Genomic DNA, 26,116 nt, shown 5'->3' with positions numbered 1-26,116 from the left:
GTGGTCTTGGAGTGGCCGGTTCGCCTGTACTGTGTATGCATCCACAGCCATTGCATGAACAGTGGTTTTATAAAGAGGGGCCAGAATCAGACTGCTTCACTGTGCCTGAGCATTAACATATTCAAACACACATTATTTTATTACTAGATACTTCTCTCTATCCTGGGTAGTACAATTAGGGTATTTTATTGACATTAACTTTTGCATATATAGATAGGTTTTATTACAGATGAATTTCACTGCAGGATAGTAACAAAATATTTTCTCTTAGAAGGATGACTGAGTCTGATTGAGTGGAGAACCCCTCCTTTAAAATGAAATCCACACTCCTTACTCAGCCCTCAGGCCGGTCATAACTAGACCAGCTGTCGCAGAAGCTCTGTCCCCTCCTCCTGCCGTGCCTGCCAAAGGGATCTATTTGTATGTCCCAGAATGTGTCGGCATTCTTATGTCCCTGACCGTGGTACGGGTTGTTCTCTCGGTGAAACGCCTTCATCGTCTTCGCTCACAGCCTCACAAATGCAATGTTCCTTAAACCTCAGTTCTTCATGTACTTCCATGGAAACTTGTGTCACAGCTGTGCCCCCCCCAATAAGTGTATAAATGAATTCATTTTCAAGGAAAAGTATATCTTATAATAAATAGGAAACCAGTAGCCCTAAAATAAGTAGCCCTAAAAATAAAGTAACTATAAAAATAGATAGAATTAACATAAGTTATTAATCTCTATTTAGGTAAATTTGTCAGCAGAAGCCCTGAGGCCAGTTTGTGTGTGTGTGTGTGAGAGAGAGAGAGAGATTAACAGGTGTTAGAAACATGCTAGCACCGCAGTTGAGACGTTCCCCCTTGTTGTACTCCGAAAGCTTGAAAGCAAACTGAAGAGAGAATAACTTTCTCACTCACTGTAATTTAATGATGTCTCTGTTCTCCCTAAAATCATTTGTATATCACTGCAATCCATTTATTAACCAAACATTTATCAGGCACCTTCTATGTACCGGGCAGTGGCGCTAGATGTTTGCAATAAACAGTAAATCAGGTAAGTAGGGACTTTCCTGGTGGCACAGTGGTTAAGACTCCGTGCTCCCAATGCAGTGGGCCCGGGTTCAATTCCTGGTCAGGGAACTAGATCCCACATGCATGCCACAACTAAGAGTTCACATGCCACAACTAAGGAGCCGGCAAGCCACAACTAAGGAGCCCGCCTGTCACGACTAAGACCCAGTGCAACCAAATAAATAAATATTAAAAAAAAAAAGGTAAGTACAGTCTTTGCTTCACATACTCACAGTCGGCTAGAGAAAAACAAAACAAAACAAAACACAAGAACCTGGAAATGGCCAAAAAATGTCATTACTAATGAAAATAATCTGTGATTTAAAACCTCTTATTTCTCCAGCATCCCCAATACGCATGGCGATTGAAGAGAAGACAACCCCACTCGTAAATTATATGAGTTAGAATTAATTACAAAAGGGCAATGGTCTATCACCTTTCAAAGTTTTTAACGGAAAAAAGTGGGAAGTGGATGCATCTTAATGTTTGATAAGATGTGACGTGGGACCGCTGAAAGTTTTTTTTTTTTTTTAACTGGCGGTGGTAGGAGGGCACCAGGCGAGACTAGGGAGCGGGTCTGGGCTCACCGCCGGCTCACCCATTCCTCCGGACCCTTTGCTTAGCCCCTCACTGCTCCGGAGCTCAGCCACACCGCCACCGGGAAACCCGCCTGGAGGCCCCGGTGGAACTCGCCCCTCCGTTGTGCGCCCCAAAGTCCCGGCGCTTCCCCAAGCACCCACTGGAGAAGAAGGGTCCATCTGTTCGTCTGTCTTCCAGACCGGCACCTGCACTTGGCCCTCCCCTCTGCCTCCAGGGGGACCCATCTAGGCGCAGCCCGCCAGGACCGCTGGCGACAGACGGTCTCTCTGGCTTCCCCCAGCACCGGCCGCTCTCGGATTACACCCTCGGCCGGGACTTGGCGGGCGCGCGGCGACCCGGCCCCTCGGCGGTCTCCCAAGTTAGCCGGCGCTAGCAGCGCCACGGCACCACCTCCGACTTGGCGGAGCCGGGAGAACCCTGAGCCAGGTCAGCTCCACAGCACTCCGCTGGGGGGGTGGGGGGGCACCTTCCCCACTACCTCCCCCCACCCCGCCCGCACTGGTCCGGGCCAGGCGCCCGCAGAGAGGGGAGGCGGCGGGGGAATCTTCCCGGGTCACCGCCTCTTGGGCGGCGCGGGGTGCGTTGGGGTCCGGGGACGGCGCGGTCGGGCCGGGGTCAGACGCGGGAGTCTGGAGTCCCCAGTCCTGAGGCCGGGAGGGGTGGTGCGACCCTCTGTCCCCGCCCCGGGGGCGGAGCCGAGGTCGGAGCCTGCGGAGCCTGAGACTAGGCGAAATCGGCCCGAGGCTCCCTGCCAGGCTCCAGCCTCCCCCTACCCCGCTCCAGACTCGGGGAGACCCGACCCCCGCCTTCCCCTGTCCACCACCTGCAAGACCTAGCCTCCTGGGTCCCCGGCTCGGCCCACGGGCCCCGGAGCAGGTGCAGGTGCGGCTTCCCCATCTCTCTCCCACCCGGGCGCATCCCGCTGGGCGGCCATGGCGCGAGGAGACGCCCCGCAGGACAGGCGAGTTGGGGACCGGATGGGGTGCGTATGGGGATCCGGTGGCCGTGGGCAGCTCAGACCCGCTCCCTTCGGGCTCTCCAAAGCGCAAAGCAGACCAGCTGGAACTACAATTCCCGTCAGCCGCCTCCCTCGGGTGCCTGAGCCTGGGTGATGGGGGTTGTAGTCCGCTCTCCGGAGGAGCTGCCCTGGGAGGTGGGAGGGGCCGCCGAAGCGGGACGTCCTCCGGGTGACCTTCTCAATGATCCTCACAGCTACCACCTGGTCGGGATCAGCTTCTTCATCCTGGGGCTGGGCACCCTCCTTCCCTGGAACTTCTTCATCACAGCCATCCCGGTGAGACTCGTGGCTGGAGTGACAGCCCCACGGTCACAACCACCGTCCGTCCCTCCAGCTGCCTTTCCCCACCACGCCGCCTTTGATTCCACATTATGTCCGTTTGTCGGCTGAGGCAGGATCCTCAGAGAGGGGAGGTGCCTCTCTCATGGCTAGGACGACCAAGCTTTGAGGGATGCCCAGATCCTAGAGGGGCAAGGCCACCACGTCAGGGGATCCTGTGGAACCAGCAAGGAGCTACCCACCTACTTCCCCTGTTTGTCATTATTCCTTGCTAGTCACTCAAAAATTGCGTTATCCAAGACTTTGGTTTTCTTTGAAATAGCATGAATTACATTCATTCATCCAACAAATAGTTAATGTACACCTAGAATTCCTGGCACTGGGGGTACAGAAGGAAACATAGCAGAGGAAGGTTTCATCCTCACGGAGCTTACATTCTTTCAAGGGAAGGCAGGCATGTGGGGCTTGTGTTCTCCTTGGGACTGGATTATTCTTATATATTAAATGCAACAACTTTCCAGATGCCTCTTTAGTGCCTGGCTCTGTGCTGGGCCCTGGAGACCCAGAGATGAATCAGCCCATGGTCTTGAGAGCAAGATGGGTGCATAAGAAATATAAATAATGTAACATGACACGTGCCATCCCAGGCTTGGAGCAGAGCCCTGTGGGTCCCCAGGGGAGGGAGCAATTCCTTCTGCTTAACGGAAGAGGTGATTTGTAACTTGGGTAAAGCATTTGTGTTGGGGGAGGGGAGTGGTAGGAGGGGAGAGGGCACTCCAGGCAGAGACAGCAGCCTTGCAAAGACACCGAGAGGCAGGAGAGTACCAGCTTATTCAGAGAAAGGGCCAGAGCTTGGGGTGACTGGAGCTTAGCAGGACGGAACAGGAAATGGGGCCCAAAAGGGAGACCAGGGTCTGGTTCTGAAGGGGCCCAAATGCTGTTCCAAAACCTTGGGGCTTTGCCTTGCAGGCAACAGGGAGCCATGGACGGGGAGCGGGGGAGTTAAGCAGAGTCGTGGCAGGATGTGTGTTCCAGAGAGAAAGCAGTTGGTCAGCACCTGGGCCAGAGCCTGGCTTACAGTAGGAGCTCCATAAATACTGGGGAACCTGGAAGCTGCTGCAGGAGTGGGGGTGGGGGCTGGAGCCAGGGCACAGGAGAGGAGGGGTGATCCAAAGATGGAGCAAAGCCCAAGTTGGGGGTTCTTAGTGCTTGGGCTCGGTCCCAGACTTCAGCCGTTCAATTCAATGCACGTTCATCGAGCTCCAACTGTGTGCCAGGTGCTGGGGACGGTGCAAAGACAGAGTCAGTCCCGCAGAAGTTAACGGAGCAATCCCAAGCATGGGAGGAGGCAGAGGGAGAAGGCTGGGGGGTTCCTGAGGGTAGGTTGTAGGGTGACCCTGTACCCCACTCCCCTGGCATCCTGGCAGTACTTCCAGGGGCGTCTGGCAGGGGCCAACGGCACCACTGAGACCCTGGGCACCAACCACACGAGCCCTGCAGATACCTTCAACTTCAACAACTGGGTGACACTGCTGTCCCAGCTGCCTCTGCTGCTCTTCACACTCCTCAACTCCTTCCTGTACCAGTGGTGAGAAGCCCTGCCCCTTGGGCTCAATGCCAGGCCATCCCTCTGTTGTCCCTTCCCCGCCTTTGCTGAGGCAGCTCCATCTGGGCCCAGGGAAGACCTCCCATGCTTCCTCCCCTCCCCCCTGCATCTCTCCCCAGCCCCCACTGTCCAGCCCTGGGACGAGACTCTTGCCCCCTCCCCTCACCTGGCCTGGGCCCAGCGATGCCCACGCTGCCCTCCTCCGTTCTGAGCAGCATCTCTGAGACTGTGCGGATTCTGGGCAGCCTGCTGGTCATCCTGCTGCTCTTTACCCTGACGGCGGTGTTGGTCAAGGTGGACATGAGCCCCGAGCCCTTCTTCTCCATCACCATGGCCTCTGTCTGGTTCATCAACTGTGAGCACCGCTGCCCTTCCCCATCTCCCCACCCAGCCCCCCAGGGCTTCAGCCCAGCCTCTTCTTTTTACTGAAAGGGCCCAAGGTATCCAAGAAGGGAAGACAGCAGTAGCATCACCCATATCCCTGATGAGAAACTGAGGCCCAGTGGGGAAGAAAAGTCACTCATCCAAGGCCCCACAGTGACCTAAGAGCAGGTCTCCTGGCCCCTAGCCCCTCACGCCTAGGGCTGCACCTCGGAGGAGGGATGAATGTGGGGTGTTACATCGGAATATGCCTACCCAACCTAGTCCGGAGTCCCCTAGGCACCCTGCCAACACCTCCTCCAGGGAGTCCCCAAGGCCTGCCTAGTTGAGCAGCGGCCCCCAATCCTGTCCCTCCACAGCCTTCTGTGCGGTTCTGCAGGGCAGCCTCTTTGGGCAACTGGGCACCATGCCTTCCGCGTACAGCACCCTCTTCCTCAGCGGGCAGGGTCTGGCTGGGATCTTCGCTGCTCTTGCCATGCTCATGTCCATGGCCAGTGAGTAGACTTGGGTGGCTGGAGGGCAGGGGTGGCCTCTGGGAATCTGGGGAGCAGAGAGAATGTGCCAAGAGCAGGATGCCTTGGGCTTTGGTGGAGATGGAGGTGATGGGGTGATGGGGGAGCTGGGGATTGGGTTAGGGACTCTTGAGTTATACAATGAGAGAATGACTAGGTGAGGATTGGGTTAACTTGGGGCCAGGGGCAGGATCCCTGAGGCCAGCACTGGCATGTGGCAGTAGGCTGAGGTTGAGGGAAGGGGGCACAGGTTTAGGATTCAGATAGACTTGGGTTTGAATCCCGGTTCCACTGCTCCCTAGCTGGGGGCATTGCCTGGCCCTTACCTGTGTCAGGTTCCCCACCTGAATGATTATTATAGCTCCATCCTCAGATTGTAAGGAGCATGCAGTAATAATGAGCACATAGTAGGTGCTCAACAAAAATGACACATGGGGAAGAGTGAGAGGAGTGAAGGGCTGGGCTGGGGCCCCCGGCACAAGGGTCCTGAGTCTGTTAGTGGAAGGAGTGGAAGATGCCGGGAGGTGAATCTGAGACATGCATAATGCGAAGCAGGAAAAGAGTTGCTAGCCCTGCGGGAGCTGGTGGACCAGCCACCTCCCTTCTGCAGCTGAAGTTTCTGCACAGGTGGCGTGGATGCCCAGACCTCCGCCCTGGGGTACTTCATCACGCCCTGCGTGGGCATCCTCATGTCCATCGTGTGTTACCTGAGCCTGCCCCACCTGGTGAGCCTGGTATTGGGCTCAAGGCCCACTTTAGAGCATCACAGATACAGCCCTGAGTCTGAGGCCCTGAGAGAGGCCAAAGGAGGCAGAGGGGACCTGGGCCCAGCCCTGATCCCCAAAGGAGTCAGCCACTGGGGGACCCCAGCCTCTAAGTCAACAGGGTGGGGAGGGATCCAGGCACTTCAGCCAAGCCAGGCAGGGACAACGCTTTCCTTCTGCAGAAGTTTGCCCGCTACTACCTGGCCAAGAAACCATCAAAGGCACAAGGTCAAGAGCTGGAGACCAAAGCTGAGCTCCTCAAGCCTGGTGAGCCCGGGACCCTGCCAGGGAGGTGGAGGTCCCAGCAGAGGCTAGAGCCACCACCACAGGGAAGCATGTCCCCTCCGTCCCCAACTAGAACCCTCATCCCTAGTAGCCTCGTGTAATCAGAGGCAGAAGATCTTGAAGGGAAGTCAGTGGGCTTAAAGTCATCCCTTTGCCCTCTGGGCCTCAGTTTCCTCCTCTATAAAATGAGGAGGCAGTAGAGCTTCAGGCATACAAGTTCTAGATCCTAGTGTGTCTGAGTTTGAATGCTAGCTTCATAACACCCAAGCTGTGTGACCTTAGTCAAGTCATGTAACCCCTCTGAGCCTCAGTTTCTTTATTTGTAAAGCAATGACAGTGAAATAATCCATTTAAGGTGCTTAACTCTGCCAGGCACAAGTGTGGGCTTAATAAATAGTAGCTCGGCATCTTTCCATTGTTAATTCTCTTTGCCTGCACCCTGGGCTGGTGGAGGGTCACTTGTTTTAATTGCTTGGAATCTCCTTCCCTCGGGCCTGGTTATCACAAGCGTGGGTCACAGGCATGACCCTGCCCTCCCCTCTTGCCCCAGATGAGAAGAACGGGATTCCCAACAGCCCCCAAAGGGCAGTGCTGACTCTGGATCTTGACCCTGAGAAGGAGATAGAGATGGAGCCAGAGGAACCCCAGAAGCCAGGGAAACCTTCAGTTTTCATTGTCTTCCAGAAGGTTTGGCTTGGATATAGCCCCCAACCACCACCCCTGGGGAAGAGAGGGCTGCTCTCTCCAGCCTTCCCCAGAGACTCTTAGAATGCGCTGAGGCCTGTACTCACCTGGTCCACCCAAGATGACAGGGTCATGGTGGGTCAGAGACAGGCTGGGCCAGGCCCCAGTGCCCTGTTCCTGGGCCAGGGCTTGAGCAGGAGGGTTTGGCTGCGTGTTGGGCTCTGGGTCTGCCTGCCTGCTCACACCCTTGCCTCCGACCCCCAGATCTGGCTGACGGCGCTGTGCCTTGTGTTGGTCTTCACAGTCACCCTGTCCGTCTTCCCAGCCATCACAGCCATGGTGACCAGCTCCACCAGCCCTGGGAAGTGGAGTGAGTGCTGGGAAGCAGAAGAGGACAGGGCAGTGGGAATGAAGGGCAGAGAGGGAAGAGGGCAGCCAGGACGAGGATAAGCCCTCTCTCCCTCCCAGGTCAGTTCTTCAACCCCATCTGCTGCTTCCTTCTCTTCAACGTCATGGACTGTCTGGGACGGAGCCTGACCTCTTACTTCCTGTGGGTGAGCACACCTAGGCTGGGGTGATCTGACAGTTTGGGGAAGCAGTCGGGGATCAGAGGGTGTGAAAGAGCATAGAAAGGTGATGTCCCAACAGTCCCACTGGTCTGGGTCTGGTAATGGAACAGCTGGCTGGTTTAGCAGTGAGCACCTGGCCCCTGGAGATATGCAAGCCAGGGCTTAGACCGTGAACTCTTTGAAAGCAGAAGCCTTGTCCAATTGACCTGTGTCTCCAGCATCCAGCCTAGGGCCCAGGCCCTGGTGCTTAGAGACTGTTATGTGGAGTTTCCTGCACCACGTGGGAGGTCAGACAAGATTCCTAGTATTTAGATTGCTTTTAGCCAAGATGCTGCTTCTTTACGTGAAATCTTCCAAGGACACACAACAAACAAAGTAGATCAAAGAGTAGCTGCTCTGGGAATTCCCCAGCGGTCCAGGGGTTAGGACTCCGAGCTCTCACTGCCAAGGGCCCATGTTCAATCCCTGGTCGGGGAACTAAGATCCCACAAGCTGTGCATCCAAGCCAGGACAGGGCCTGGATCCCCAGCTCCCAAACCCATCTTCCCCAAAGGGGTCTTTGGAACCCAGGGGTGCTCAGAGCCACTGACGTTGAAAACCGAAGCTGCTTGTCTAGTTCTGCCATGGAGAGAGCACGAACTGGAGCTCAGGAGAGGCAAAGTCTAGCCCCAGGCTGGTCCTTGATTGCTGGGTGGCCTTGGCCCAGCTGCTCGCTCTCCAGAGGCCCAAGTGCTGGGTCCTCACTGGCACACATGGAGTAGGTCAGGGGAAGTGATAGTTGAGTCTATCTGGGGTGTCCCTGGAGCAGAGACCTTGCTTCCAGGGACTCCCCTCACCCCAACCTTCTGCCGCAGCCAGACAAAGACAGCCGGCTGCTGCCCCTGCTGGTCTGCCTGCGCGTCCTGTTTGTGCCACTCTTCATGCTGTGCCACGTGCCCAAGAGGTCCCGGCTGCCCATCCTCTTCCCACAGGACGCCTACTTCATCACTTTCATGCTGCTTTTTGCTGTTTCAAATGGTTACCTGGTGTCCCTCACCATGTGCCTGGCGCCCAGGTCTGGGGGATGGGAAGGTGCGGGGGAGGGCCTGGGAGCAGGGAGGTGGGCTAGCTCTTTGAGGGGCCTCACTGGTGCCACCTGTCAGGTCAGGCTTTAACTGCTGAGCCGGTCCCAGGCCAGGAGCTGGGGAGAGGAGGACTTGGCTGGGGAGGTTCCTTCCCAGTAAAGTAGCCCAGGCACTGATTTTGGGGCCTCCTCTCTGGTCCTCAGTTTCGCCATCTGTGAAATAAATGGGTTGGACTGTCATTCCTTAGGGCCCAGCTACTCCCCCAAATTCTCAGTTGCAAGGGAGCTAAGGTTTTGATCACAAGCAGAGTTCCTGGGCTATTTACTCTAGGGAAAATGGAGTTGAGAATCCAGGGAGAGCAGAGGTGACCAGGAGGACCAGGTAGGGGACGTTTTGCCAGGAAGGAAGGCAGTTGCATCTAGGCCCCAGGGGCGTGAGGGATGTCTATGTCCAGTGGCCCCATTTTACAGATCAGGAAACTGGAGTCCAGAGAGAAGGGCCTAATTATAGCGACCAGAGGTTGGGTCAGCCCAGACTAGAACTCAGGCGTCCTGTTGTTAGGAGGGTGGAGGGCACAGGGCTGGGTCCAGGTTGGGCCTGACATTTTCTAAGAGCTCCTACTCCTGTGTGTTCTAGGCAGGTGCTGCCACATGAGAGGGAGGTGGCCGGCACCCTCATGACCTTCTTCCTGGCTCTGGGGCTCTCCTGTGGAGCCTCGCTCTCCTTCCTCCTCAAGGCGCTGCTCTGAAGTGCTCCGTCCAGGGCTCTCCCAGCATCTTCTCTTCAGGGCTGAGACCCAGCACAGGGGGAATGGTGGGCCAGGCTCAAGCCTCTGCTGGGCTGGGGCCCTGCGGTCCGAGGGTCCCAGGAAGAGGCGGGTGCTGCTCTCTTTCCTGGGCTGGTGGCCACCTCGGGTGCTGCAAGGAAGAATTCACCACCTGCCATTCTAACCCTCCCCAGGAGTGGAGTTGACGCAGAGACAGACTATCTAGATGCACACAGACCTCACTGAAAGGATGATGATCATGAAAAAGAGGGCTGAGGACAATGGCCCTTCCTCACCATCAGGAGTGCATTTGTTAATCATGAGAAACTCACTGGCCAGGTGCCGGGGCTCAGAGGCCACAGGTGGGAACTTGCCAACTGTGTGGCTGGTGTGGCCGCAGCTTCAGATTCAGAGTGGGAGTGGGGGCCAGCCCTGGACAGGAGCTCCTCTTCTCTCCAGGCCTCAGTGACACCATGGTTAAGTCTCCTGGACTCCAGAACAGAGGATTCCAGGGAAGTTGAGGGGACAGGGAGAAGGAGTTCAGGATCTGAAGGTGCTCGAAGGACCCTCTGGGCCTCAAACAGGGTTTTCGTCGCCAGCATTTACTGTGTCCACTCCCCAGAGCCCAGCTGGGCCTGGGTCGCAGAACTGCAGTTAGCCTGCATGTGTGCGCTGCACTTTACAGTTTGCAAAGCTCTTCTGCACCCGCCCTCTCACTGAAGCCACACTGAGGCCCTTGGAGGGAGGCCAGCAGGGATTGTGCTCCCCTCTGTACAGGTGAGGAAACCGAGTCCCAGGGGGAAGTGACCAGTTCTTGGCAGAGCCAGGACCCAGCCCCCACCTCCCTGTAGGTGCTGTTCTTCCTGCCCACGGCCTGCTTCCCTTTTCCTTGAGGGGCTCAAGGCGAGAGCCCTAAGCACTTACTCCACCTTTTTTCTTGTTTTTTCTCTCTGACCCTGCTCCTGGGTCTAATAATAACCTTCTCCATTTGTACAATGAATTCACTTTCCAAAGTGCTTTCAGCTCTATTGGCTTTGATGAGCTGGGTGGGGTGGGGATGATTGTACCCATTTGACAGATGGGATGACCAAGGCCCTGAGACTGGCAGGGATTTGTGGGCATCCCTGCGCTGGGCCCTCTTGACTACATCATGGCCCAGGGGTACTGGCCTGCAAGGAGCCCTGTGCTCCCGGGCAGAGTGCCTGGCCGCATGGATGACTATCGCTCTCTCCCCCACCGGTGTCCTCTGCTTCCCCACAGCGAAGGAGTTGTGACCCTCCTCCCAAGGCCATGGGAAATAGAATGTAACTTGTGATGGGGCTTGTGAGGACCCTGCAGAATGTGTAATATGAAACTCTTAGAAGAGGGGGCCAGTGATCTCAACTGGGAAGTTGGGGCAAGCATCCCTGAGGAGGTGTCCCCTGAGCTGGGCCTTGAGGGATGAATATGAGCTTGCTGGGCTGAGGTAGGGGAGGGGCATCCCAGGAGAGGTACCAGAAAATGTGGAAGGCATGGACACGGAATATTCAGGGAACAGTGGGGACTTCTGGCGACAGGTCACGGGGGAGTGGAAACTCCTAGGGTGTGAGGAAAGGGACAGGAGAGGATGAGGCTGGGGCAGTGGGCTGGGGACAAACGCTGAAGGGCCTTAGGCCTGAGGCCTAACCTGGGGATTAGAGAGAGGAGAAGGCACACAGAAGAGAAGGCTGCTGCCTCTACAGAGGCCGTTTAACTTGGTGGTTAAGTGCATGTGCCCTGACCCACAGTCCTGGGTTCGAAGCCAGGCCCTTTCCCAGCAGTGGGAACTGGGATTCCTGGAGACTGCAGTCCTGGAGAAAGCACTGGAGTACAGACTGACATTTACTAAATGGTAGTTGTAGTTCTGGGATTATTTTGTGCAGACCACTAGACCTAGCTGTACCCTTTGGCTGGGACTGGTGGGAGCAGGACCCCAGTACTTCCTAGGTCCCCTTCTCCTTCTCTACCTTCAGAGACTGTTGTCTGTTGTACCCAAAAGCTCCCTAGACCTGCCAGACCCAGCCATCCCGGGGAACCCAGTGGTACTGGTCCGCGTTCAGCGGGGTTGGGCTGAGCAGTGGACGATGGGCCCAGAAAGATGTCCTTATGATGTCACAACATGGAATTCCTTCTTCCTGTCCTCCTTCCCCGTGTACCTAGCCCAACTTTCCCATCAGATCAGGATGCAGCTGGTTTTGATGTTAGAAAAATTCTTGGGCTGATGGGCTACACTTGGCTCATCCCTCTCCTGATGCCCAGCCCCCCTGGCCACCGCCACATCCCCAGCCTGACACAGCTCTGCCAACAGGCCCAGGTTCCCTCAGAAGCAGCCAGTGTCCATGAGCAAACAGTTGGAGAGGGCTCTGTGTGGAGGGCACTGAGACAGGCTTGGTGGAGGGACACAAACATTGCAAGGTCAGTCCTTATCCTCCAGTTGCTCACCTTTTTATGAGGAGGACACCTGCTGGTTTGTAAATTGATTCAGCTCCAATTAAAAGTCAAAGATTGTAAGAATGGATTTGAAAATGATTCAACCATATGCTTGCTATCTACCAGAAACTCACTTTAGAGCCAAAACCACAAATAGGTTGAAAGTTAAAGAATGGAAAAAGATATTCTATGTAAACAGTAACCAAAAAAGACAGTTGGGGTGGATATACTAATATCAGAAAAAATAGGCTTTAATTAAAAAATCATTGAAGAGACAAAGAGGGATATTATATATTCGTAAAAGCGTAACTCCATCAAGAAGATATAATAATTATAAACATATACACACCTAACAACGAAGTCCTAAAAACTATGAAGCCAAAACTGACAAAATTGAAGGAGAAACAGACATCTCTACAATGATAGACTTCAGGATCCCCCTTTCAATAAACGATAGAACAACTAGACAGAAGATCAACAAGGAAACAGGACTTGAACACACTCCAAACCAAACAGGCCAGACATACACACAACACTCTACCTAAAAACAGCAGAATATACCTTCTTCCCAAGTGCACACGGAACATTCTCCAGGGAAGATCATATATTAGCTCACAAAACAAAGTTGCAATAATTTTTAAAAAATATTTATTTAGGGGCTTCCCTGGTGGCACAGTGGTTGAGGGTCCGCCTGCCGATGCAGAGGACACAGGTTCGTGCCCCGGTCCGGGAAGATCCCACATGCCGCGGAGCAGCTGGGCCCGTGAGCCATGGCCGCTGAGCCTGCGCGTCCGGAGCCTGTGCTCCGCAACGGGAGAGGCCACAACAGTGAGAGGCCCGCATACCGCAAAAAAAAAAAAAAAAAAAAAAAATTATTTAGGCTGCACCAGGTCTAAGTTGCGGCATGCAGGATCTTTAGTTGCAGCACACAGACTCCTTAGTTGCGGCATGCATGCAGGACCTAGTTCTCCGACCAGGGATTCAATCCGGGCCCCCCGGAATTGGGAGCGTGGAGTCTTACCCACTGGACCACCAGGAAAGTCCCTGCAATAATTTTTAAAAGAGTAAAATCACACAAAGTATCTTTTCCAATCACAGTGGAACGAAACTAGGAACCAACAATAGAAAAACTGGAAACCTCACAAATATGTGGAAATTAAACAACATGCCCCTAAATAACTAATGGGTTAAAAAAGAAATCAAAAGAGAAATCAGAAAATGCTTTGAGACAAATGGAAATGAAGGTAACATACTAAACTTTATGGGATGCAGCAAGAGCAGTGCTGAGAGGAAACTTGCAGCTGTAAATGCCTCATTAAAAAGGAGGACCTCAAGCAAATTAAACCCAAAACTAGCAGAAGGAAGGAGATGATAAAGATTAGAGTGGGCATGCCACGGAGCAACTAAGCCCGCGAGCCACAACTACTGAGCCCGTGTGTCTAGAGCCTGTGCTCCGCGATAAGAGAAGCCACCGCAATGAGAAGCCTGTGCACCGCAGCAAAGAGTAGCCCCCGCTCACCGCAGCTAGAGAAAGCCCGTGCACAGCAACGAAGACCCAATGTGGCCAAAAGAAAAAAAAAAAAAGATTACATTGGAGATAAACAAAATGGAATATAGAAAAACAACACAGAAAAGCAATGAAACCAAAAGTTGGTTCTTTGAAACGGTCAATAAAATTGACACACCTTTGAGTAGACTAAGAAAAAAAGTGAAGACCTGAAAATTACTAAAATCAGAAATCAAAGGGGGCCATTACTATTGATTATACAGAAATAAAAAGCATTATAAGAGAACACTATGAATAACTGTATGCTAACAAATGAGATACCTAGATGAAATGGAAAAATTCCTAGAAACACACAAACTACCAAAAGTAACTCAAGAAGAAATAGAAAATATGGACATATCTATAACAAGGAATGAGATTGAATCAGTAATCAAAAACCTCCCAGGAAACTCCAGGACCAGATGACTTCCCAGGCAAATTCTACCAATCATTTAAAGGATTAACACCAGTCCTCAAACTCTTCAAAAAAATACAAGAGGAGGGAACACTTCCTAAGTCATTCTATGTGACCAGCGTTACCCTGATGCCAAAGCTAGATAAAGACATCACAAGAAAAGAAAACTACAAACTAATATCCCTTAGGAATATAGATGTAAAATTCCTCAACAAAATACTAGCAGACTGAACCCAGCAACATATTAAAAGAATTATACACCATGACCAAGTGGGATTTACTCTAGAATGCAAGGTGTTTCAACCTACAAAAATCAATCATTGTAATACACCAAATATGAAATGAAGGGGAAAAACCACATGATCATCTCAACTGAGGCAGAAAAAGCATCTGACAAAATCCAACATCCTCTCAAGATAAAAACACTCAACAAACAAGGAATAAATAAGAACTTCCTCAACCTGATAAAGAGTGTTTATGAAAAATCCACAACCAATTTCATGCTTAATGGTGAAAGACTGAAGTCTTCCCCCTAAGATCAGGAAAAAGACAAGGCTGCCTGCTTTCACCATTTCATCTATTCAACTTCGTACTGGACATTCTAGCCAGAACAACTGGGCAAGAAAGAGAAATAAGAGGCATCCAAATTGGAAAGGAAGAAGGAAAATTATCCATAATCACAAGTGATACACACACATACAGAAAATCCTAAAGAATACACACACCGACACATACAATTAGAGCTCATAAATGACTTCAGCAAAGTTGCAGGATTCAAGAATACACAAAATTCAGTTTTATTTCTATACAGACAATTTTGGCATCAATTCTGATGCGTGGTTTTTCCCCCCCATACCAAGCAATTCTCTGACACCAGCTAAGTGCTCTACAACACAACTCAGTTCTGACATTGTCTACCTGGAGACAGCATCAGATTCCACAAGCTGGAGCCGCAGAATACAGGTCTCCTGATCACTCTTCAACTCAACAACCTTGGCTCCCTACTGTGTGTGGAGTAGCCGGCGAACACCTTATCCTGACGTTCCAGGTCCTCCCCGGACTGTCCTAAAGCACCTTTCCAAGATTCACAGTGCTCGAACAGTTACTACAATACATATCAAAGTACCTGCCCTTCCCCACAGCCTCTCCTCTTTGAAAGAGTCCATGGAGCAATCATTCCACAAACACTTATCAAGCACCTTCTGTGTACGCTGACTGGTGTTAGATATTCGAGGCCTTCTGCTTAAGTGTGTGTGTGTGTGTGTGTGTGTGTGTGTGTGTGTGTGTGTGTGTTAGGGAGGCAGGTGTGTGGATACAAACAAGGTCTCTGCCCTGGGAGAAGTGCTGGGGGAGGGGAATCAGTGCACTGAATAGATTAATAATTTAAATGATCAAGCATCACCGCCACTGCCACCATCAAGTTCCAGTACTTTAGACAGAGCAGCTCCTCCAGGGTGGTTTTCTCTAGTTCCTGCGGAAAACATATTGGCCCCCAATTTAGCATTGGCCAGAATTCCGGTTCTGGTTTTTAGGTGCCACCAAACCCCGGGCCCTCTTTCTAGGGAGAAGGAAAAGCACACCTCCAACCTCCTCCCATAAGGTCCAGGTACCTGGAGTATGAAACGGCCAGGAATGCAGGTTGAACAAAGACAGAAGAGAGGCCCGGTCCGGACGGAACTGGGTCCCACCTCCTGTTTAGTTCTCTTCGACCCGTTGCTCCAGACATCGGGTTGTGAAAATTAAGAATCATCTCCACTGTAAAACACGACCGACGAGGATGGGATTCGAACCCACGCGTGCAAAGCACAATGGATTAGCAGTCCATCGCCTTAACCACTCGGCCACCTCGTCCCACGTACAGCATTCTTTTCCACATTCCTTTATCTCTCATCTCCGCGCCTCCGGGCACCCTCGCAGGCACTCCTCAGTACAGACGTGATGAGACCTAGAGGAGGGAGAGACGGCGGACAAAAAGGGGCTTTTTGTGTTCCTTTCCGCCTGCTACAGGCGGGAACCCGCGCCATCCTTCACCACTCTGCAGCCAAGCTCTGCCACAATTCCCCCTCCCTAAGTCGGGGACGAGCTTGGTCCAGGAGGTCGCGCACTGACCCGGAGGAGGGGGGTGCCTGTTTCTGGGAACGCAGCAGGCGCGGCGGAGCGGTGGCGGGCAGATTCCAGCGTTTACAAAGCGCGCGGCGCGGGCAGAGAATGCAGTAGCTCCTCCCGGCGCACAGGGGGCGAGCTGGCGCGCCCGAGGCTGGCGCGGGCGGGCGGGCGCGGCTGCGCGAGGGGCTCGGCTCGCCTCGGCTCGCTTCGGCCGCGCTCGGCAGGCTGCGGTAAATCCGGGCTTGCGGCGGCAGGCAGAGGCTGCGGCCCGGTGGTCTCTGCTGCGCGCCGCGAGCCTCGAGAGCCATGCAGATGTCCTACGCCATACGGTGCGCCTTCTACCAGCTGCTGCTGGCCGCGCTAATGCTGGTGGCGATGCTGCAGCTGCTCTACCTGTCGCTGCTGTCCGGGCTGCACGGGCAGGAGGAGCAAGACCAATATTTTGAATTCTTTCCCCCGTCCCCGCGGTCGGTGGACCAAGTCAAGGCGCAGCTTCGCACCGCGCTGGCCTCCGGAGGCGTCCTGGACGCTAGCGGCGACTATCGCGTCTACAGGGGCCTACTGAAGACCACCATGGACCCCAACGATGTGATCCTGGCCACTCACGCCAGTGTGGACAACCTGCTGCACCTATCGGGCCTGTTGGAGCGCTGGGAGGGCCCGCTATCCGTGTCGGTGTTCGCCGCCACCAAGGAGGAGGCGCAGCTGGCCACGGTGCTGACCTACGCGCTGAGCAGCCACTGCCCCGATATGCGTGCCAGGGTTGCCATGCACCTTGTGTGCCCCTCACGCTATGAGGCCGCCGTGCCCGACCCCCGGGAGCCAGGGGAGTTTGCCCTGTTGCGGTCCTGCCAGGAGGTCTTTGACAAGCTAGCCAGGGTGGCCCAGCCCGGGATCAATTACGCGCTGGGCACCAATGTCTCCTACCCCAATAACCTGCTGAGGAATCTGGCTCGTGAGGGGGCCAACTATGCCCTGGTAATCGACGTGGACATGGTGCCCAGTGAGGGGCTGTGGAGAGGCCTGCGAGAAATGCTGGATCAGAGCAAGCAGTGGGCGGGCACAGCGCTGGTGGTGCCTGCCTTCGAGATCCGTCGAGCCCGCCGCATGCCCACGAACAAAAACGAGCTGCTGCAGCTCTACCAGGTGGGCGAGGTGCGGCCCTTCTATTATGGGCTGTGCACCCCCTGCCAGGCGCCCACCAACTACTCCCGCTGGGTCAACCTGCCAGAAGAGACCTTGCTGAGGCCTGCCTACGTGGTGCCCTGGCAAGACCCCTGGGAGCCATTCTACGTGGCCGGAGGCAAGGTGCCCAACTTCGACGAGCGCTTTCGGCAGTATGGCTTCAATCGTATCAGCCAGGTGCTCATAAGGGAGAGGGCGGGGAAATGGGGCAGGATGGATGGTGGGGTCAGGGAGCTATGAGTGGCTCTGGATGAAAAAGAGGCAATAAGGCAGGAGGGATCATAGTTCAGGAGGTGGTTGGATGGTTGGAAGATCCAGGATGCCTCCAGAGGAATGTGAACGCTGGAGCGAGCAGGGATGTCAGTCTCTGCCCTAGGAATGTCATCAAATTTTGCTGACCTGTCTCTTCCCCCACAGGCCTGTGAGCTGCACGTGGCAGGATTCGACTTCGAGGTGTTGAACGAAGGTTTCCTGGTTCATAAGGGCTTCAAAGAAGCTCTGAAATTCCATCCCCAGAAAGAGGCCGAAAATCAGCACAATAAGATCCTTTACCGTCAGTTCAAACAGGAGTTGAAGGCCAAGTACCCTGACTCCCCGCGTCACTGCTGAGCCCTTCCCTCCCCTAGTCTGAGAAGTCTCAGCCTCCTCACTCCTTAGGCCGCCCCTCAGGCCTGACTGGGGTAAGAAATGTCACTCCACTTTACAGTGGTAGCTGTGGTGTTTGAACACTGGACTTGAGTATGGGATGCTGGGATCAAGTCCTAGCTTAACCACTAACTAGTTGTGTGGCCTTGAGCAAATCCCGTTCGCTCTCTGAGCCTCAGTTACCCCATCTGTTAAAGGGAGGTGAGAATACCTACCTCACAGAACTGTTGGGAGGTTCAGATGAGATGCTACATGTGAAAACATTCTGTAAGCTTCGTACAAATGTGAAGTATTATTAATATTATTACAGTATTATTATTGTTGTTATTATTATTGTTATTAACACTCTTGGGTGGGTGGGCTATAGGACAGCAAAAAGTACGAATGGGGCAGAGCTGAGAAGTCCGAGTACTTAACAAAATGGGCATTTTGGAAAGAAATCAGTTGAAGGCGTTGAATTTAGTTCTTAGCTTTTGGGCAACTTCCTGGTTGTCTTAGGCCTCCGTCTTGGGGGCCCTGGAGAAGGGATGGATCTGCAGGCTCTGTGCGTGGGAGTCTGAGATCTGGACCCCTGAATAGGCTGGGCTGGGTAATTTGCCTACCGACTACAATGTGTAAATAAATGAGTGTTCACACCTAAAGCTGGCTCCATTACTCTCCTGAACCGGGCGGGGTGGGGGAGCAGGTCGCGGGCTCTCCCCTTTCAAGCCGTGGGTGGTGGCTGCGGACCGAGGCGCGCTGGCTGCAAAGCAAGAAACGCACGAGGGCCTTTCGTGCCTGTTGAAAGCCTGTGTGAATTTCAGTCGGTTGCTATGGAAACCGGCCCGCGGTATCCCGGCAGGCCTAGCCCCGAGCTGTCCAATTGTGAGCACTCCGACGGGCGCCTGCTGATGACGCATGCGGAAGCGTGGACTGGCTCTCGCCTCAGGAAAAAAGGCTCGCTCGGCGCTTCTGGGAGCCCCGCGGCGGTGGACAGTACCGGCTGCCTCCGGCACCTCTCAGGGAGTCTCGGACGTGAGGCCGGAGGCCCCACTCCCCGCGGGTGCGTAACGCCAACCCTGGCGCCTGGTTCGCCCTCTCCGGCCAGTGGGTCGGAGCCGGCCGAATCTCCAGGGCCGAAGCGGAGACTTAACCGGCCGGATGCGTGCCGGGGGCCGCGGGACCGGTGCTGGCCGTGGAAGAGCCAGTGATTGTCCCGCCCGCGCCCGCGCGTACGCAGATGGAGCGGGACGGGGGGTTCTCGGCGCGCCGTAGAGGGGCTGTGTTGGCTTCTTCGAGGGTAGGGAAGAATCTTCCTTTCGAGGAGGCCTGCCCTCGACATGCTCACTTTCTGAGAGATAAACTGCCTGTACACAGTGCCTTATAATTTGCTTTTCCATTCCTTACCGCTTGCAATCTTTATTATTCTCTTTTTATACCCAAGGTAAGGAGGGGGAGGTTGTGATTTAATTCAGCTCACCCAGTAGACTCAGACTGCTGGAGAGACCTCCCCCAACCCCTCACCCTTTCTGGTCCGGAAAGGTAGGACTTACCTACCGCTGCGTCTTCCAAAATTAATATATTTAACAGTGAAGAAGAATTGCGAAGTTTGGGAAATGCAGGAACTGAGGCTTGAGAATGGGAAAGATGAGGCTGGTTTGGAGAACCGAAGTTTTCAGGTCAGGGTCAGATCATTTGTGAAATCATTGAGGAATGTTTCGAAAGTGTCCTCTAGGCTAGGCCAGTTAATTTACTTGAATTGACGTTTGCTACCACTACAGAGGCCGGGGGCTACCAAGAAGTAAAAGCCAATCCCTGCCCTGCAAAAGTTTGTTTGGTTTAATTTGTATTTGCAAATCCTCCAGTCATCGAATGAGTTAGTACTGTGCTAGGCGAATAAAGCGCATGTGCAGCCCAGCCCTGGTGAGGCTTACAGACTGGTTGGGGAGACAGACATGAGAATGGGCCAATAGACATGTAAATAAATAAGGAAGGGTGTCTACACGGAACTAAAGGACTACAAAAGAAGTGCCCAGACAAGCATATCACAGCGAACCAGAAGCCCCCAGTAGACAAAGAGATGATCTGCTGAGAAGACTATTTATTCTTCCTCTTGAGTGATCTTTTGGCCGCACTTGGCACTGTCACGTCTCCTTCATTCTGAAGTTCTCTCCATGCTTTGAGTTTTCCCTCCTCCATCTCTTGCTACTTGCCTTCTGTTTTGCAGGGGTCACATCATCTGCCCCTTTGGTGACCCTGGGAGTTCCATCACGAGCCCCTTCTCACTCCACACATTCTGCCTTGCTGGTTGCACCCTCTCCCAAGGCCTGAAGAACTCACTATATGTGATGACCAGATCTCTGCAGCCCAGATTTCTCTCTGAGGCTTAGACCCAGGTGCCCCCAACCCTGCCCCTTCTATCCTTTCGGGGTCTTTGCTCACGCTACTTACTCTGGTTAAATGCTCCCTCCCTCAACCAGCTCAGCTCATCTGTCTGGCCCATCTTCCTCTGCCCTCAAAACTGCAGCAGGCTCCAGGTCCCAGTTTAGCTGTCTCTCCCATATGCCCCTCATCTTAACTCTTCTCACCCCATAGTAATGATCTGCTTCTTGGCCTCTCTCTCATCCAGGAACTTGTAAACTGCTTGAGGTCAGAGACTGTCTTTCTGTCACACTTGTGCCTGCTTCCTACCATGGTGTCTGATGGTACCTAGCATATATTAGATTTTCAATAAAGATTAAATGAGTGAGTAAATGAAGGAATGCTTAACAGTGTTCAGTGTTGCTGAGAAGTCAACCTGAGGTAAGCACCAAACAATACTGGCATTAGGTACAAGGAGGTCATCTGTTAACTCTGCAGGATCAGTTTCAGCTGAGAGCGATGATACAGAAACAGACTGGAACAAGCGGGAGGTGAAAGTAGGAAGATCAAGGCCTGGAAAAGGTGGAAAACAGGGGGCGATTGAGTGGAGTGGGAAGTTTTGTGTTTCTGCTTTTTCTATATGGTGGGAAATTCCTGAGCGCGTCTAAAGTTTCATGGGACAGAGCTGTCAGGAGGGAGAGTGGAGGATGCAGAAGACGGGAGCACTGATGACGTGAGGTCTTAGAGGAAGCAGAGGGAGATAGGATTTGAGCACGGTGAGAAGATGAGCATTGTAGAGTGTTCTCAGGAAGAGAAGTGGTGGCATCATAGGCAGAAGGAGCAGCACGGCGGGCGGGGGGCGCTGGGTAGGAAGTGCATGGTATATTTGAGAACTAAGCATTAGAAGGTGGGGTGAAGGAGCCGGACCAGCAGTTCAAGTCCAGTCTATGTAGGGCCTTGAAAGCCCCAGTCAGATGTTTGGGCCCAGTCCCACAGACAGTGGGGAGCCCACCTTGGCCTTTCCCATCTTATGGATCGTCACCTTGGCCACTCTTCCCGGGATTGGGATCACTGGCAGCGTCCAAGGGCATGGGCATTTCTGTGGTTCCCAGGCTTCCGGGAGATGTGCAGGCAGGGCCACTTGCACCTGCCCCACCCAGTGTGTGCCCAGGGTGTGGCGAGTCCAGTCACCCCCCCGGTTGTCCCCGTCTGCAGTGAGGCTTGGTTTGACTTCCCAAGTGGCCACTTTCCCGCTCAGAGCTGTGGGCAGTGGCGAGTGATGGCTCCACTCCTTCTCCCAGAGCCCAGATGCCCGTCCAGCCTCCAAGCAAAGACACAGAGGAGATGGAAGCAGAGGGCGACTCAGCCGCCGAGATGAATGGGGAGGAGGAAGAGAGCGAGGAGGAACGGAGCGGCAGCCAGACCGAGTCAGAGGAGGAGAGCTCAGGTGAGCCCCACACGCCCGCGTGCCGCCCGCCCCCGCTCTGCCCGCCCTGACTGGCCTCTTGTCCCAGAGATGGACGATGAGGGCTACGAGCGCCGCCGCAGCGAGTGCGTCAGTGAAATGCTGGACCTGGAGAAGCAGTTCTCGGAGCTGAAGGAGAAGTGAGCAAGGGACCCTGGGGCCGGGCAGGGCTGGCTGGGGCCTGCTGTGGAGCGGGCGCTCCGCTCGTGTTTGACGGGCGAGCACACGGGTGCGCGGCTGCCTCTTACCTCCCAGGTTGTTCAGGGAACGGCTGAGTCAGCTGCGGGTGCGGCTGGAGGAGGTGGGAGCTGAGAGGGCGCCCGAATACACAGAGCCTCTCGGGGGGCTGCAGCGGAGCCTCAAGATCCGCATTCAGGTGGCAGGTGTGTGCCCTGTTCCCCTACCAGAAGCCATGGCTCTCTGTCCCCTTCCCCTCTCGTCCCTGCTCTGCCTCACCCGTGCCCTTGGCCCCCCTTTATGGGCCCCTGGGTCCCTGGTCAAGCAGGACCTCCCTCTCCCTCCCTCCACAGGGATTTACAAGGGCTTCTGTCTGGACGTGATCAGGAACAAGTACGAGTGTGAGCTGCAGGGAGCCAAGCAGCACCTGGAGGTGAATGTGCCGGGCGCTGGGCGCTAGGTGGGGACGGAAGTGGCCACCCCGGCCTGCCTGGCTGAGCCACTCCGCCTCTTCCAGAGTGAGAAGCTGCTGCTCTACGACACCCTGCAGGGGGAGCTGCAGGAGCGGATCCAGAGGCTGGAGGAGGACCGCCAGAGCCTGGACATCAGCTCTGGTGAGGCGAGCGGCTGGCTGGGCACCCCTGCCCCAGGCCCTGTGCTTTCAGTGCCTGCCCCCCATCTTGGCCTCAGCTTCCCTGCCTGCACAGGGGGGTTGTAAGAGGACCTGCTTCGTGGTCACTGTGGGGACTGAATGAAAGCAGCCAGGGAAGTGCCTAGCCCAGAGCCTGGCACACAGTGGGGACTCAGGAAGAGTGGGTCCCCTGCCCCCCTGCTCAGTTTCCAGAACGGAGGTGTCATTCTGACACACGCACGTGCCATGGCCAAGTCCTCTCCATGTCCACAGGCCGACGTTCATACAGGGCACTGGGGAGGGAGGAATTATTATCGTACCCCTGTCCATGAAACAGATGAAGAAAGCGAGCCTCACAAAATCACGGTGACCTCTTTCCCAGGGTTGAACTCAGCTTCCAACCCCAAGCCCAGGCTTCTCTGCACTGCCCTGGTTGGGGTAGGGGCGCGAGTGATGGGGAAGGGCTGGCCTGGCCCGGGTGAGGGACACAGGCTACAGGGGTGGGGCGTCCTGGGATGGCCGGCACCCCAATCCTGACCCTGGTCTGGGGCACAGAGTGGTGGGATGACAAACTGCACGCCAGAGGCAGCTCGAAGACCTGGGGCTCCGTGCCGCCCAGCAAGAGGAAGAAGGCCCCTCTTGTTTCCGGTATCCTTTCCCCCACGGTGGCCCGAGCTGGGCGAGAGGTCAGGGCGGAGGAGGGTGGAGGGACACGCAAGACAGAGGCAGACCAGACTCATTTATGGTCATCTGGCATCCTGTGGCCATGTCCAGTCAAATCCAGCCATCAGGGATTTTTTGCGGGGTCCTCCTAGGCTGTGTGGACCGTAAAAAAGTAGAAACATCCATCCAGAGATTTCCCCGTAATTTCCGGAGTGGGCTCTCCTTTGAGGCCCTTCTGGCTTTCCCATGACGTCCCAGGCTTTCCCACCCCCATGCCTTTGCTGACTTTCCATTCTCCTATCAGCTGCCTTTGCCCATGTGCCTGCTCAGTGCTCGTCTCGGTTGTTACTTCCTCCACGAAGCCTCTCCTGGTTTCCCCGCCGAAATGGCTATTTAGATATTACCCCTGTACCTAAACTGGGGCACCTGCCTCCCATCTGGGCATGGTCATCTCTGCCCCGCCCCAGGCGTGCGTCCCTTTGGTCCAGGGCCTGCTGTGCCTTCCTCCCTCCTGGCACAGCAGCACGGAGTTGAATTGAATTGAATTCTCTTGTGCGCCCCGCCCCACCCCTCATATTCCTGCAGCAACCAGCTTCTCAGGGCACTGACCTCCTGGTGGTGGGAATCAGGTTCACGCAGGGAGGGAGGGAAGAATCTGGACTGCAGAGACTTGAAGGGTGAATGGGAGGTGAGGGTGTGGAGACATCAGGGGGACAGAGTGGCTGGTCCCCACAGGGGAGTGTGAGACCGAAGGAGGGTTGTTTTCAGGACAGAGGAGACTAGAGTCTCTTCGTAGATGGGGAAAGGGGCCAGATCCCTGAGTGGGTGGCATGGACCTTGGCCTTCTGACCTTGAGACCGGAGAATAGGTGAGGGGAGCTGAGGAGTGGTAGGGTTGAGGCTGGAAGGCCCCCGTGGAGTGGGTGAAATAGGCCATAGCCATGCCACCTCTCCACCCTGCCGAGAACCCGGGGGCCAAGAGGTAGGTGGAGCCTGAGCTCTTAACTAGGTCCTCGGCTCCCTGCCCCGATGTCCACAGCACCGCCTCTTCTGAGTGTTGGAGCTCCCGGGCCAAGGCCCGTTACCTGCCCCCTCCACCAGGCTTCCTGCTTCCTTGACCCCCATTGCAGGCCCTTACATCGTGTACATGCTGCAGGAGATCGACATCCTGGAGGACTGGACAGCCATCAAAAAGGTGGGTCCGGTGCTGCCTGTCTCAGGATGGGGGCTGGCAGTGCAGCGCCCCCTCCCCAACCAGATGCCAGCTTTGGGCTTTGCAGACGCTCCACGTGTGGACTTCCTGAGGGCCTGGGAAGCTCTCTGCTCAGCCCTCGGCACCCTCTGCCTTCAGCCCAGGTTCCCTGGCATTGCTTGAGCTCACAAGCCTCGTTTGGCCTGAGGCTGTTCTGGAGGAGGGAGTTCCTAGTCTACATCAGCCCCTTCCTTGTTGCAGGGCAGGTTTTGATGGGGGTGGGGGTAAAGGGAGGGCAGGAAGGCGGGAAAGCAGCTGGGCTGCCTGAGTCTCTGACAGGAGAGCACATCAAACCTTTGCCTAGAAGGGGTCTTATACCCCGGCAACCCCTCTAGTGCAGCCCGGACCCAGCAGCACCTCCACCTCAGAAAGGCTGATGGTGGAAGGGGGATTTGCCAAGCTGGAGGCAGGCTCTCAGGGGGGTTTTCTTCTTACCCACCCAGGCAAGAGCAGCCGTGTCCCCTCAGAAGAGAAAATCAGACGGTAAGAACCGGCAGGGTCGGGACTTCCCTGACGGTCCAGTGGTTAAGACTCCACGCTTCCACTGCAGGGGACGCGGGTTCGATCCCTGGTCAAAAAAACCCACAAACTACCGGGGTTGTTCTTCCTCCCCCAGCCCAGCCTCCAGGAAAGGAGCCCAGAGGGAGGCAGGGTCTGTGTCAGATCAGTGGCCTGAGAGAGTCAGGACGGTCTGGGTGTGAGGGCATTGTGGGAGCTAGGGCGGGGGTGAGTAATGGGGCTAGGTGATGGACCCGCCCCGCCAGCTCTGGTTAGGGAGGGTGGAGTGCTGAACCCTAGCAGCCGGCCTGGCGGGCCCAGAGTACCAGAGAGGCCCAGGAATCAGGGGTGTGGAGCAGACCTGTGCCCTCCTGGCCTTGCCTGCTCTGGGCCAGACTGAGGCCATTCCTCTCAGTGCCCCACATGAAGTGCCTGCTTCCCTCTTGGTTCGGCGTCCTCTCACCTGCAGTGGTTTTTCCCTTCCTGTGTACCCCCAGGACCTTGATCCTGCTGTTCACAGCCAGGGGGCCCTTGGAGCAGCTGGCAGCAAACCCAGCATTTGAACTTACCTGCTGCAGAAAGGCAGACTGACGGGCCCCTCAGCGTCTGCCCAGCCAGCCCTGCAGTGCTGCTGTGGCCCTCCCCTCCAGCTGCCACTGGTCTGGACTCCTCCTCTGCCCCTCCTCGGGGCCCTGTTCAACTGTGGCCTGGAGCTGCCTTAGCCAGGCAACACTGTCTCCTCCATCCCCGGCCAGCCCACCACCTGCCCCCACCGAAGGTCAGCCTTCACGGTGCCCTCCCTGATGAAGATGTGTCTCATCTTAAGCCAAAGCAACATCCTTTCTGCTGACCTTGGACCTGGCTCCCTAGTCACTGAGCCAGTGAGCTGGGTCCCACTTCACGGGAACTCTGGGCCAGAAATGATATTTGGGGGACCTTTGTGTCCTGGCTGTTGTTGGAGGTGAGAAGGCAGGCTCCCCAGGTCTTCCTTCTCAAGGCGGTTCCTGGTGTCCGCCTCCCAGATTTCAGGGACTGGAATTAAAACCTTTTCTGGGACTCTGGCGTGACCGGCGTGTGTCTAATTTACCTTGCAAGGGAATCAGGGCTCTCATGGAGAGTGCTTGTGACAGGCAGTCTCTTCTGGGGTCCCTGGTACCTCTTC

At 55.0% G+C, this 26,116-nt stretch overlaps 3 protein-coding genes across 7 annotated transcripts; all 3 read left to right on the top strand.

Annotated features, from left to right (window-relative positions):
- Positions 1-2,588: 2,588 nt before the first annotated feature.
- On the top strand, positions 2,589-9,566 carry SLC29A2 (solute carrier family 29 member 2; the record flags this gene model as incomplete). Of its 2 annotated transcripts, XM_082844644.1 has the most annotated exons (12): positions 2,589-2,617; positions 2,869-2,950; positions 4,381-4,541; positions 4,775-4,914; positions 5,300-5,434; positions 6,080-6,177; positions 6,399-6,483; positions 7,052-7,188; positions 7,450-7,555; positions 7,654-7,739; positions 8,609-8,808; positions 9,455-9,566. In XM_082844644.1, the coding sequence occupies 12 exons, from the start codon at positions 2,589-2,591 to the stop codon at positions 9,564-9,566; spliced, it is 1,371 nt and encodes a 456-aa protein (XP_082700770.1). The 2 variants fall into 2 exon arrangements, with proteins under 2 accessions (XP_082700770.1, XP_082700769.1); XM_082844643.1 differs by lacking the exon at positions 2,589-2,617 and having other exon boundaries at positions 2,768-2,950.
- Positions 9,567-16,381: 6,815 nt separating this feature from the next.
- On the top strand, positions 16,382-18,553 carry B4GAT1 (beta-1,4-glucuronyltransferase 1). The gene is made up of 2 exons (XM_082844712.1): positions 16,382-17,461; positions 17,702-18,553. Exons 1-2 carry the CDS (start codon positions 16,406-16,408, stop codon positions 17,891-17,893), a joined length of 1,248 nt encoding a protein of 415 aa, XP_082700838.1. The 5' UTR covers positions 16,382-16,405; the 3' UTR covers positions 17,894-18,553.
- A 316-nt stretch (positions 18,554-18,869) lies between these two features.
- BRMS1 (BRMS1 transcriptional repressor and anoikis regulator) lies at positions 18,870-25,984 on the top strand. 4 transcript variants are annotated; one of them, XM_082844624.1, is made up of 11 exons: positions 18,870-18,971; positions 21,571-21,716; positions 21,784-21,874; positions 21,990-22,117; positions 22,265-22,344; positions 22,429-22,525; positions 23,098-23,190; positions 24,335-24,399; positions 24,900-24,939; positions 25,073-25,182; positions 25,452-25,984. In XM_082844624.1, exons 2-11 carry the CDS (start codon positions 21,578-21,580, stop codon positions 25,515-25,517), a joined length of 909 nt encoding a protein of 302 aa, XP_082700750.1. In that variant the 5' UTR covers positions 18,870-18,971; positions 21,571-21,577; the 3' UTR covers positions 25,518-25,984. The 4 variants fall into 4 exon arrangements, with proteins under 4 accessions (XP_082700750.1, XP_082700748.1, XP_082700749.1 ...); XM_082844622.1 differs by lacking the exon at positions 25,073-25,182 and having other exon boundaries at positions 24,361-24,399; XM_082844623.1 differs by lacking the exon at positions 25,073-25,182 and having other exon boundaries at positions 25,452-25,561.
- The last annotated feature ends 132 nt before the right edge of the window (positions 25,985-26,116 follow it).

This window comes from Leucopleurus acutus, assembly GCF_964270905.1.
Source record: "Leucopleurus acutus genome assembly, chromosome: 8".
In the NCBI taxonomy this organism is placed as follows: domain Eukaryota; kingdom Metazoa; phylum Chordata; class Mammalia; order Artiodactyla; family Delphinidae; genus Leucopleurus; species Leucopleurus acutus.
This window is presented reverse-complemented; position numbering and strand designations above follow the sequence as displayed.

Excerpts from the sequence above, each read along its gene's own strand:
- B4GAT1 (XM_082844712.1), top strand. The coding sequence starts at position 16,406 with ATGCAGATGTCCTACGCCATACGGTGCGCCTTCTACCAGCTGCTGCTG. Across the intron at positions 17,462-17,701 it reads GCTTCAATCGTATCAGCCAG|GCCTGTGAGCTGCACGTGGC; the intron begins GTGCTCATAAGG and ends CTTCCCCCACAG.
- BRMS1 (XM_082844624.1), top strand. The coding sequence starts at position 21,578 with ATGCCCGTCCAGCCTCCAAGCAAAGACACAGAGGAGATGGAAGCAGAG. Across the intron at positions 22,345-22,428 it reads GAGCCAAGCAGCACCTGGAG|AGTGAGAAGCTGCTGCTCTA; the intron begins GTGAATGTGCCG and ends CGCCTCTTCCAG. Across the intron at positions 24,940-25,072 it reads TCAGAAGAGAAAATCAGACG|CCCAGCCTCCAGGAAAGGAG; the intron begins GTAAGAACCGGC and ends TTCCTCCCCCAG.